A 12862-nucleotide genomic window follows, 5' to 3' on the forward strand; every position below is an offset into this window, starting at 1 on the left:
TCCATTTTCCCTCCTTTAAACCAAACCAACATGCTACACACAAAAAAAAGCAGCATCCTTCAACAAACATTTTGAGTATCAAAGGTTTTATTCAAGTAAAATAAAGAGCTTGTTTAGCTCAAGCTATGTGACAGGTATACATAGTAATTTGTTCTTTTTAGATACAGATCTGCATGTGGCCCAGTTACTGAGGCTCTCATTGAGTCACTTGAAGCTTGTCTTATGGTGTAGTTTTTACTTTCTGTATATCAATATTTGTTCCAAGAAGATTTCAATACCAGTGCTTCCAAAAACATTTAAAGAAAGGAATGAATGAAGCACAAAAATAAGTATTTTGAATATTCACAGTGGAATAACACAACCATAACTACCATACTTCTGAATTATTTCCATTTTGGTATTTCAATTCTCCACTGAAGTCCCCAAAATATATTTCTATATATTATGACAAGTTTGACATAAAACCAGAATAAAACAGTATTTTTTCCTTATATTTAGTAGCTTTAGTCATGGCTCAAATGGGACAAACCTGGCAAGTGTAGGTTGCAGTTTCAGGTTTTAACAGCTGAACAGATGCCTCAGTGTGTGGGGTGGTGCTTTTCTGTGGGCATGAGAGTATGCTGAGCTTCGGTGGGGCTCTGGCAGGAAGTGAAGCAGCCCAGTGTGTTAAAGCACTTTTCCCTCCTGCCTCAGGAGCTCCCTCTTGCCCGTGCTGGAATGGTAGGACACAACTCAGAGCACAGCTGAAGGTGAAGGAGTTAAGGTACAGAACATAATGACCCAAACATTTTTCAAGTATCCTAAATATTAGGGTAGAACTTTGCCAGGTCATTCATATGTAAGAGTCTGTTGCTACAAATCCTGAATTTGGAAGAAATTGGGTTTTTCTCCTGCCTTGGAGGAGAGAGCTGTGGCTCACTCCTGCATTCTGTTGTGCAAGAGGAACAAACCTGACTTAAAGGCAGGTGAATTAAGGCATGTGTTAAGACAGGAAAATTGAGCTGAAGTGTTTTATGCTGATAAATTCCTTCATGCCTTCAGGTCACTTTTGTTTAACCACAGTTCAAGATGACAAACTCCAGCTGAAGGATTAGTTGCTGATTTTCACTAGCCATGTTTTCCCAGGGAATGAGTCAGACTAATTGAAATGCCCCTAATTTTGTGCTTTTATTGCTTCATCTAAATCATCCACCACTTGCTTCAGCTTCTGTAGGGTGGGGTGGACATTCTCCTCCATCCATTCCTCTATAGCACAGCAGTGGAAAACTTGCTCCATGGCTAAAGTGAGGTCCTGCACCACAGCATTCCACTTGGAGAGGAGACTGAGCAGAAAAGAGAAGGAAGAAACAAAGACATTTGCAGGTGAGCTCTGCCTCAGGGGAGGGTTGGCTTACTGGCTTTTGCAAGGGAGTACTGTCCTTAAAAGCACTTTACAGGAAAAGAAACTATTACAAGAGCCCAAAGGACTTGATTTTGTTCAGATGGCAAAAGCTTGATGCTGTTTCTGTTTAAGTTCCATTAATCTTGGCACTTTCCTCATGCAAAGACTTTTAAAGTACCAAAATGTGAGTTCAATAAACCACTCTACACATTTTAAGTGTAACTGAAACTCACTGTGAGATTTGTTGGGAATTCTGGGTTTTATCAGAAAGAGTAGATGAGGTTGGATATTCACCTTATCATAGCAGAAAAAAAAATAAAAAAATAAGTATAAATTAACTTTTTAGCATGAATTGGCAAAATGTCTAGGACAAATTCTGAAAAGCCCATGGTGACAGGGAGCAGGGGAAAGGCCTGGCTTTATTCCAAGCCCTGCCTGGAATCTGGCCCAGGGTGAGCTCCTAGACCAAGGCCAACCACTGCTTCAGGTGCAGCAGGGCTGTACAAGAGTAACAAGGAACAGGCTTTTGGAGACCAGTTTTGTACTTGTTCTCACAGAATTCATTCAACAGAAGGCAAAGATAAAATTAGAATTGTAGAATGGTTTGGGTTGGAAGGGAACTTTGAAGATCTTCTAGTTCCAACCCAAACATGGATAAAAACATATTATGGATACTTTGTCTGAATCCCACTGTTTCTGAGATAATTACAGAATGAGGTAAGGGCTCACAACTCACTGTACCTGAGTGAAACATACCAGATTTTATTTCCCCTGTAATGCAAAACAACTGGTGTTACCTGACTGCATCTGGCTGGAAGTGGTGCATCATGATAGGATGAATAATCTTCTTTCTCCTGTGGTAGGGGCTGAACCAGCCTGTGACATACCTGAAAATGCATGTTGGTGAGAGCTGGGATGAAACAGCAGCAACATCTGTTTGTCACTGCCAGGGGGGTGGGGAAGGCTTTAGCTGAACTCCTGCACAGAGATGATGATGCTTGAGGGGTAAGTTTATTTCAGTCTCTAGATCTTTGGAATTAGCTTGTGAAAGTGTTCCTGGCAGATGATCGCCTGATCATCTGCTGCAAAAGTAAGTTTCATTTCAAGCTCCCTTCCTTTGTAACTGAACCATTCAAAATTTTCATTTTAACTTTAAATAGCAGTAAAAGGCAATTAAGGAAAGAACTAGATACTTCAAATAAGGCAGCATACAGTATTTAGGAACTTTGCTAAAATATTTTAAATTTTGATCTAAATATTATGTTCTGCTGAGGTGTCAGTGACACCTGAAATGCAGAGCTTGATATTTCAATCACTTTTTTGGAGTTGTGCCCCACTTTGAGATGATACAGCTCCAACACTCCTACAGCCAAGCAGAGAATCAAAAGAAACCTCATTACCTGTTCCTTTCAAGAAGTTCATCCACTGATGACTTGAGGTAGAAACTAACTTCTGTCACAAGTGTGAAGATAGTGTTCCCAGGAAAGGTCCCCAGACTTGTGCTATCCAAAGAGGATCTGTTAGTTTCTGAACTTACCATACAAGGAGAAGCACCTGAATTCTGCAGCTGGAATTTTACCTCATGTAAGTATCAATTTCCAGGTTAGACATTCCCAGGAGGTTTTCCACATTTTCTTTAATCTGTTCAGAATAGCCACCTGGCAGAAGACAGTGGAAATGAGTAAAGTAGCCTAAGGAACCAAAATCTTCATACAGGAGGGGTTTTCTGGAGTATTCTGCCTTGGCTTAGTAGTTCTCTTTTGGTGAAGAATTTTTTAAAAGATAAAATGGAAATAAGGAAAAACCACTTGTGGGTGGAAGGAGGAGCTCACTGTCTTTCAAACAGCTGTCTTGTGCAAGGTGAGCACTTCCTAGCTCTGAGCTTTCTGTTCAGGGTGCTGAATATTTCTAGTGCCTTAATTAAAAGCAGTGGGTTGTGGGGGTTTATTTTGAAAATAAGGAAATAAGAATAATTCTGTTGGCAACTGCCCTGTAAAGAAAGCAGAAACTACAGGAGGTATTTTTACAGTGTCCTCCCTAGATCCATTCTAAGATAAACAATTAGTTAAAAAAACTTTTACACATGAGCACATTCTAAATCTAAACTAAATTTGTCTCCTTCATATATCACTATTGTTTCAAATCAGTTTGAAAAGCAATTCTGCAACTTAAATTTATTTTTTAATATAAGCATGATGTTTTTGACCACTTGTGCATTAGATCACAATAAATGAAGAGGATACAATGGCTATTTTAAATACTTAGGCCAAGAGGCTTCTCTGCTCTAATACTGCAAATTGTAATTTATTGGTCATAATTCAGGCCATGATCAATTCAGCAAACCACCTCAAAATATAACAAGCCCATGCCAATCTTAGGGCAAGGTCACTTCACTCCTGTGCTAGGCATTATCTGAGAGAGAATGAAGTTGTCATTGTACCATTCTTTAGTGCCTGCAGACACACAGCCAGTGATGGAATTGCCACGGGGAGAAGCTCACACAAAACAGAGAAGTGATCATACCTGTGTAAAAAAACATTCATTAATTGCACATTTTACTGTTAGAGAATACTAAATAAATGGGAACTTTTGGTATTTCAATCACTAAAAATCAAAGAGCTTTAGAAACACCAGTTTGTCTCAGAGAAGAAGTATTAAAATGAGAAGTATTCCTGTTTTACTAGTAAGAACAGATAAAAATCAGTCTCTTCTCAAGGCAAATTAGGGTCAGAAATTGGGTATCAGCTCTCAGGTATACCCTAAGATCTCCTGACTGCATAAAAATATTTTATTCCTTCATTACATTAACAAATTCTCATCTCCTATGGGATTTCATTGGTTTTGAGTTCCCATCAGACATTCAGATAGACACACCATACATGAACTACAGTGTCTATGAGCAGTTTAAGGTGGCACAAAATCCATTCAAGCCTTCCAACCCGAGCTGCTGGTGGTCTCCTCAAAGCCACTGTTCCTGCTGCTTAGTGCTGTACAGCTAACTCCAACTCTGAAATCCACCCTTTATAGTCTGGGGGTGAGGCCCAGCAGTGACAGACGGGAAGAAGTGCAGGGTTGCAAAGTTTCCTTCTAAACCCCCAGCTTCCCTGTACCTCTTAGGGGGATTTTGGGTGGAAATTTGCTTCTCTGTGACCTCTGGAACTACACAAAAGGCTGTTCCTCACCTCTGCCAGCCGGTCAGTGCGATACCTTCGAGGACGTCAGCCGGGCTCCTCCTGGCCACGTGCAGCCACTCCAGCTGGTTCCTGAGGTGGTGCCCAATCAGTGTCAGAGACTGATTCACTCCCGTAGCTCCCTTGAAGGCACTTGCAAACCACACCTTGGAGAAGCCACACCTGCGGTACTTCTCTATGAGCTGCACTGCAGTGAGACACGAAGGGACATGCACAGCCTCGACTGCAGTGCTTCAGTGAAGGGGAACACAGCTCCAGATCCAACAGGCTGCTCAGCCATTTCCTGTCAGGCTTGGAGCATCAGCAAGGATGGGGGATTTGACACCCTCTCTGAGGGGACACAGCCTTTTGAGTGGCTGTTCTCCTATTTTCATGGGCCAGTTACTGTATTCCACTCCCTTGTATTGATACCATGCTAAGAGCTGTGAGATTGTAACAAGCACAATCAAGATCTGACAGCTGATTCTTCTTGCAGCAGAGAAATATTTGCACGAATGCTAGATGCCTGATTGGAGCCTCTAGGAGCTTCCCTCTGAATTCTATAGATGTATGAAGCCCTGAAGCTTCTTTTTAGAGCTGTTCAATACAGAGTTATGTGCTCCTACTGGTGTTAGTGCAAGGAGAATTAATGTACCAGTGCTTGTAAATAACCTCTGAATCTCCCATCAGTGATTCCATAGCTCTGCTGAAAAGAATTAAGCAGCCTACAATGCAAGTCATTCATAGAGAAAACATAAATAGATAAAGAAAACCAGTAATAGCACCTATGATGTAAAATCAAACAAGGGCTGTCCTTATGCTATTAAAGCAATAAAAAACAATTCAACAGAACCAAAATGTTTTGGTGTCCAGCTAAGGTAGGTTTTAATGATAGAATTTTGCTTTAGCTATTTTGCTTCTACACAGCTCAGCTGAGAAGTACAAACCTTTGCCCTCCACATCGATGTCTGTTGCATAGTCCCAGATCATTGGCTGCACCAGCTGGGGGACCCCGGACTCTGAAAGGAACAGAGCTCTTCAAAATCATGGAAAACAGCTGGTTAAATGAGAACTCAGTACAGGTTACTGCTGCAGTAGCATGTGATTACAGCTATGACTTGTCACTTACAGCTGGAGTGCCCCATGGCATTTTCAGCCTGGCCAGGACTTGGCACATGCTCAGGGCCATCGTGAAACCATTAAATGGAGGAACAGTGACAATTTATCAGAGATCCCATTTGCCCCAAGCTCACCTCATTCTTAGCTCCTTGCATCTCTCTGTGTACCAGCTGGATTCCACTGGCAGAGCTGCAAGCTCTATACACCTAATTTAACTAAATTCAAAAGTAACATTCACCCTTTCACTTACACAGCCTGGGTTGTGTTTGCACAAAAGGTAGCTTTTCAAGTACAAGTAAAGACATAAATTTAGCTTTAACTCCTTTTATAATCAACTCCTCATCTAGTTTTAAACCTACAGGACTGACTGATAAACTGCAGTAAATTGTGCAGAAATTCAGTATTTTAACTCCATCACGTTTTAATTTATTTATCCTGTTATTGTGGCAGTAGAGTGCACTTAGAGTGCACTAGATTAGTGTACTTGTGGAAACTCCATGGGTCCCACCTGCATTTTTGGGGATGATTTCCCACTATCAAAGCCTTGAATAGCTCAGTCACTGCTGGATGAGCTGCACAGCTTTTCCTGGTGCCATCTAAATCTGTTTACAGTAGCCATGTAAGGTGGCTCTGAAAATGCTGGAACTCCATCTGTGCTCAGACTACTCAAAATTTAGCAGTGGTTTGATATTTTTCCACAAGCAAGGCTCGTGATGTCAAGGTCTTGGAGCTAGCCCACAGTTCAGTATCAAAATCCTCACCGTGTGCACCATGATCACAAAGATGCTCACAGGGCTGCAGCTTCTCTGTGTGAGTTTGCACCACTTGGGATCAGGTGCTGCAAAGTGCAGCAACAAACATTAGAAGGTGGTGAGAGGGACAGAGATTTAGACTTGGACCACAGATGTTAATAAGTTGTTGTTTTAATGTACAAGGAAAATAGAAGTGATGGCAGCCACTGCAGGGTGAGCGTTTTGTGATGGAAAACTGAAGTGTTCAGACTGACCCACACTCACACAGGGACTCTGTGACAGCCAAGGACTGAGTGCTTCTATTCTCTAGTCAAAGAGTCCACACCTCCACTCTTGCCAGGTTTTTGTTGTTTTCATTACATTCAGCTGCCAACCAATCTGTTTTATGTGCCTGTGTAAACCTGCTTCACCCCATGGCTGGTCACACACCTGCCAGTGCTGCCTCACTCATGCCCCTGAGCATGTCATCCCACACGATGGGTGTCACCATGGGGTAAGAAGAGGCCAAACAAGTGGCGACTGCTTTTATGTGGGATAAGTACAGCTTCTCTGGAGTGTTGCCTTCCTGCTGCAGCCACTGCTGTGACTCCTCTCCTTCGCCAAGGTAGTAGACCTGAAACACCAAGCAAATCATCCTGACTCCTTGGATAGAAATAGAGAAAGTGAGGTAGACAATATTCAAAACCTTTGTCCAGATGTGACCCATTACATGGACACATTCAAAAGCACCCCTCAGTGCTGAAGACATTGCAAGCATTTCTCTCAGTCTGCAGGAGACTGGAGCCATGATTATGTGCATCACTTGAGGGAATTTTCCTACAGAAACAAAAATATCTATATGCTATATCTGCCTTTGGAATGTTTGTCCTTGGGAGTAGCTCTCACCACATTTATTCCCTTCAAAGCCAGCAACCCATCAGGACCTCAGGTAGATAAAATAAGGTTCCTATCTTGGGGAAGATCATCCAATAGTGAGTCAAGAAGCAGCCTGGGGCAATGCCCAAGGATGGCCCAGCACTCTTGGTCCCATTCAAAGAGTGAATTAAAATTTGCTGGTTTAGAGCAGGTTTTATTTATTCTACATAAATAGTATTTTGCTTTATAAAAGCCTATAGCTCCCTGTCGAACCTTCCCATCAGTTTCAACACAACAGGATATAAAATGCTAAACTAATATCAGTGCAGTTAAGTGGTCATAAGGAATTCCAGGGATCTGTGTGCCATCAGGATAGTATTAAGAAACTATGAGAAAGAGAAGCTTGAGTTTTCCCTTTCTCAAGGGGACAAACTACTAAGTTAAGAAACCCAACACTTCCAACCACAGAAGGGTTTACTCTGAGTAATTTGACCAGAACAATCAGCCAATAGCTTACATCAAACTTACAGGATTCTTAAAGAATAGCTCTAATTGAGATCTCACTTCAAATACTCACTTGACTTAAACCCAAACACTGTTAGGTTTAAGAAGCTGCTTTCAATACTTTGATATTACACTTGTATCTATGGAAATGGCAACCTGTGTTACTGGAATAATTTCTTGTCAAAAAGACTTTTCGACACTGGCTCAAGTGGTGTTTTCTGTCCCCAAAATCCCACCCAAACATGGCCTGGGCACCAGTGAAATGCAGAAGCCTCAGCCCTTGCTATCATTCCTCAAAAGAACATTCCCAGCTCAAGAGAAGTCCCACCTCATCACATCCGATGTGGAACCACTGTAAGTCCTCGTGCAGGGCCATGACCTGGTCAATCATGGCTTTGACCAGTGCCAGTGACTCCTCCTTGTGCGGGTTCAGGGCGTTGGGCAGTGCCTCCACCTCCCGCAGATGGGCAAACTCCCTGTGCTTCAGCACAAACTGCAAGGGAAAGGGGAGCTCGGGGGCAGCTGCCACACCAGGGGACAGCAGCGTCCTCCTGTCCCCAAGGCTCTGAGGGCAGGTGTCCTGCTAAACCTGAGGCTTGACTTGTCTGAGCCCCAGGGACAGGCTGGGGGCACAGCTGCTGCTCCCCAGTGCTGGGAAGAGCACGTGGTGCTCTGACCACAAAGCACCTCACAGGGTGGGTAAAGGAAATGGGGAAGTCACTACAGTGTGACCCTGATGTCAAATCCTGCAGCTGTCAGAGCTGGATAACCGGAGCACAAGAACTTGGATTGGAAATTTCCCAGCAGAGAATCCCAGAATGGGTCAGGCTGAAGGGGAGCACAGTGGCTTATCTGGTTCCACCTCCCTACTCCAGCAGGGCCAACCCACAGCACGGGGCACAGGGCTGTGTCCACAGGGCTCTGGAATATCCCCAGTGAGAAAGACTCCACACCCTCTCTGGACAACCTGTTCAGGGCTTGCTCACTGCAGAGGAGAGAAGTTCTTCCTCATGTTCAGGTGGAACTTCCTGGCCATCAGTTTCTGGCCAGAACTGGACACGGTGCTCCAGATGTCACCAGGGCTGAGCAGAGGGGCAGGATCGCTCCCCACCCTGCTGGCAATGCTCTTCCTACTGCACCCCGAGATGCCCCCGGGCACTGCCAGCTCAGCACACCCGCTCTCGCCCAGCCCAGCACCCCCAGCTCACCTCCATGTGCCCGAAGCTCTGCACCAGCGGCACCACGTCCAGGCCCTGCTCCCGCGCCCAGCTTATCAGCGCCCGGAGCTCCACGGGGCTGCGGGACAGCGACACGTCAGTGCCCGCTGGGCACGGCCCCGGGGCACCTGCGGGTCCCCAGAGCTACCTGAGGGGTACACGGTGCTACCTGTAGGCGTGGGGGGCCTGCAGCAGCTCCAGCGACCCCGTGTACGGGAAGGTGTCCTCATATTCCAGCAGCAGCCCAGTGGCACCAAGGGTGCGGAGCAGCGGCAGCACCTGCGGGAGGGAGCAGGGGACACTGGGGATGCAGCTGGGTTGTGACCAGTGCCCCTGTCACCTGCACCAGGCATATCCGTCACCTGCCTCAGGTATATCCCTCACCTGAGCCAAATGAATCCTTCACCTGCACCAGGGACATCCTTCACCCACACCAAGTACACCCCTCACCTGAGTCCTGTACATCCCTTACTTGTGCCAGATACATCCTTCACCTCCCTCAGGTTCGCCCCTCACGAGCCCCAGGCCCATCCCTCACCCGCCCCTGTCACAACCCTCACCTGCCCCAGGCCCATCCCTCACCCGTCCCTGTCACACCCCTCACCTGCCCCAGGCCCATCCCTCACCCGTCCCATGTTCACCCCTCACCTGCCCCATGTTCACCCCTCACCCGTCCCATGTTCACCCCTCACCTGCTCCAGGTACTGCACGCGCGGCGCGGCGCCCTTCAGGTCCAGGTGCACTAGCCGCCGCCGCATACTCTAACCTCGATTGCTTTGGCCTGCCGCCGGGTGTCCCGTCACACCCCGGCCGGCCCACCCGGCTATCCCTGCCCTGCTGTCCCGGCGCTGCCCGCCCGCTCTCTGCTGTCCCGGTGTTCCGTTGTCCCGCTGTCCCGGTGTCCCGGTGCCGCCCCTCCGCCACTCCCGGCTCTGCGCTGGATCCTTCCACTCCTTCTCTGCGGCCGAGCGCGTTCCTCAAGCAGGCAAGCCGGCAGGCCAGGGCGAGGCGCGCCGAGCACATCGCTCGAGGCGGAGGAGGCGCGATGGCTCCGCAGCGGCGGGCGCTGCCCCGCGGCCTCGACAGCGCCGGGCCGGGGCTGGGCCGCGGGGACCGCCGGCACAGCAGGTACCAGCACGGAGCCCTGGCCGTCACCTCCTGCTCGCTGTCCCGGGGGCGGCGGTGCCCAAGCCCGGCGGCGCTCCCGGTGGGGAGGCGGTCGCGCAGCGCCGGGCCCGGGAGCGGGAGGGCAGCGCTGTGTTTGTAACGCGTGTGTTCAGGCCCGGGACTCCCCGGTGTGGGGGGCCAGGGCTGTCCCTCCCCGCTCGCACCGGCCGTCGCTCACGGCACCCGTTCTGTGCTTCCTCCGCAGCGCCAGGAAGGGCAAATCCCAGCAGGATCCTCGGGGAAGGTGGCTGAAGGCCGCGATCCTCCTCCTCTCCGCCGCGGCCGGCGGCGGCCTCGTGGTCTGGAGCCGCCTCCGCAGCCAGGATGGGATTCCCGAGGGTGGGATCCCTGCAGATGGGGTCACCGAGGTGCTGGCACATCGCAGCGACAACCTGCGGGACAAGTTCATCGAGATCCCCTGCTCGGAGGACTACGACAGCCACAAACGCTTTGCAGGTAACAGGACTGGGCTGCCCGGGGTGGATGGTGGTGCCTGGCTGGGCACCAAGCTGGGGCTGCAAAACTCCCGTGTTTCCAGCAAAACACTGGGCACTGTCTCTTGCCTAAAGCCCCAAGGGTTTGTGCCCCTCGGGCCAGCCCAGAAGTTGATACTGAAAAGTTTTTCCCTTCTGAAACTGCTTTGCAAGGGCTCTATGAAACAAACCTTTTGCTAAGTCAATTTCTAGTTTCTTTTCATACTCTGTTGGTTCCTATAGTAGGTTTGTGAGTGTTTTTTTCTGCTGGTCAGTACCATACAGGTACTATATACTGTATGGAGAGGAACTGATTCAGGACATTGTGCCACCAGCATGAGGTGACTGCACAAGTGGCAGCTTTTGTCACTCTTGTTCTGAGATGTGTGTCTGCCAGTAGCTTTGGGGGGGGTGCCTGCAAAGCACTTTTCTGTCTTTGTGTCTTTCAGCTGAGCCAGTTTTTTGTCAAATTGGTACCTGTTCCCCCTGGCACTTCTTTGAAGTGTTGAGGTCGGTTCTTCAAGAGACATGGAAGATTTTAATCTTCTCTGACAAAGAGCAGTGAGGGTCTGACTTGCAGCTTCTATGGATGAGCAGTGCTGATGTTCTCTCTCAGATTTGCAGTGTGTTGTGATGAACACTTTTAGTTGGTACAGCTGCCAGAGAGCAGCTCTGCTCTTAGTTTTTTCCTGTATGTCTGGCTGTGTGCTGACTGCTAAGCTGTTGAATCTGATAAAAAACAAAATAAATTCTGAGGTAGTTTTTAGCCAAATTGGTGGTTGTATCTCTGCTTTGGAATGTGGCTGAGAAAACGCTGACACAAAGCTGGAGGCTGGAAGAAGCTGCTGTGACCTGAGGAAGAACAAAGGTCATCAAAGGGCTGGAGAACCTGTCCTATAAGGAAAACCTCAGGGAGCTAAGTCTCCTTTCCCTGGAGAAGGCTCAGGGAGAACACATCCCAGTATTCCAGTGGTTAAAGGGGTGCTGCAGAAGACAGAAGTTCTGCCTTTGCAAGGAGTTGCACGGAGAAAACAAGGCACAGTGGTTGCAGGTTGCATTAGGCAAGGTTTCATCTTGATATAAAAAAAAGTTTACAGAGAGAGCACTCAGTCACTGGCACAACCTCCCCAGGGATGCTGTGCAGACCCTGTGACTGAGGGTTTCCAGGTTGTGACTGAGTACTGTGCTCGATAATCTTATCCAAGCTCTCTGCACCACAGAAAGCAGAACCAGATGATCTTTGGAGGTCCTTTCCCACCTGGGCTCTTCTGTGATTCTGCAATTTTTAACTTTCTTCTGTGCCAGTTCTGATAGAAAGTGTTTGACAAATTGCAGCCTCCTGTGTTCTTCAGGTGGCTGGTCCTGGTGCTGTTGGTCAAAAAGACTTGTGACATAAAAGAGAAGTTTATGTGGAGGCTGGGGTCACATGGTTTTTCCTTAGTGTAGCATCTCTTTTTTTGAGGATTCATCCCAAATGTTATTTAGTCCAAGAAAACTGATGTCAGGGAGCTAACAATAAAAATGCTGTCTTGGTAAGGTAATTTTAATTTTTTTTTGACAGAACACATGAAGAACACGTTTTAACTTTTTATAGTTACTATAAGGGGAGACTGCTGCTGGTTATATTTGCGTAGTGCGTGGCCAGAGAAAACTGCAGCTGGTGATTTGGTTATGATTGAACTGGGGCTAAAAGTCTCTGGATTCTGCTACTACAGTGTTTGTTTACAAAAAAAACCAAAACCCTCCCAAACCAACAAAACCTTACTTTTTCCTGCCCTGGTTTGCAAGAGCAATTTTTTTGAGCTGTGGACTTGTGGTCTGGGTTATCCAATTATCCTTTTCATTGTTTCATTGTTTTCTTTCTAGTCCTTCTTTTTCATTCTGTTCTTTTTACTGTGAGGAAGGTTGGAACTTCAAGGAAGGCAGGAACTTGAAGCACATCTCTCCAGGAGCAGGAATGAATGTGTTCTTTATTTTTGGGGGCGTCCTGGGGAGCAGCAGCAAGCACTGACTGCAGGATGAGGCCTCACCTCTTGGCTTGGTATGGGGGTGATTGACTGCCTTTCTGATTAGATGTTTGCTTGGTGCTGCTGCTGAAGTTCTGTGATTGCTCTGTTAATTGGTTAATTAAAGCCGAGTTGTGATAGCTTTTCCCCACTCGAGGGTGGTGATGAGCTGTGGAGGAATTTTGTGTGTCCAGTTCCCCACTTCCCAGTGAGGCAGA

The 12862-nt window shown here is 47.1% G+C and overlaps 2 protein-coding genes across 9 annotated transcripts in view; one reads left to right on the forward strand and one right to left on the reverse strand.

The window, feature by feature from the left end:
• Positions 1-69: 69 nt before the first annotated feature.
• Positions 70-10020, reverse strand: HEXD (hexosaminidase D). 2 transcript variants are annotated; one of them, XM_086857396.1, is made up of 12 exons: positions 9691-10020; positions 9168-9277; positions 8990-9077; positions 8110-8274; positions 6852-7035; positions 5499-5570; positions 4564-4759; positions 3822-3904; positions 2961-3039; positions 2782-2883; positions 2179-2268; positions 70-1322 (listed from the first exon to the last, which is right to left on the reverse strand). In XM_086857396.1, the coding sequence occupies exons 1-12, from the start codon at positions 9754-9756 to the stop codon at positions 1154-1156; spliced, it is 1404 nt and encodes a 467-aa protein (XP_086713522.1). In that variant the 5' UTR covers positions 9757-10020; the 3' UTR covers positions 70-1153. The 2 variants fall into 2 exon arrangements, with proteins under 2 accessions (XP_086713522.1, XP_086713523.1); XM_086857397.1 differs by having other exon boundaries at positions 9647-9697.
• The window catches only part of OGFOD3 (2-oxoglutarate and iron dependent oxygenase domain containing 3), an 82806-nt gene continuing 79649 nt past the window's right edge, over positions 9706-12862 (forward strand). For 6 of the 7 annotated variants that reach the window (XM_086857398.1, XM_086857399.1, XM_086857401.1 and 3 more), the window contains exons 1-2: positions 10024-10126; positions 10371-10621. In XM_086857398.1, coding sequence (XP_086713524.1) covers positions 10044-10126; positions 10371-10621 — 334 coding nt within the window. In that variant the 5' untranslated portion in view covers positions 10024-10043. Of the gene's footprint in view, positions 10127-10370; positions 10622-12862 lie in introns of all 7 variants that reach the window. The other variant, XM_023938512.2, reaches the window with a different exon arrangement.

The sequence above is a fragment of the Cyanistes caeruleus genome, chromosome 19 (assembly GCF_971803275.1).
Source record: "Cyanistes caeruleus chromosome 19, bCyaCae1.hap1.1, whole genome shotgun sequence".
Classification (NCBI taxonomy): domain Eukaryota; kingdom Metazoa; phylum Chordata; class Aves; order Passeriformes; family Paridae; genus Cyanistes; species Cyanistes caeruleus.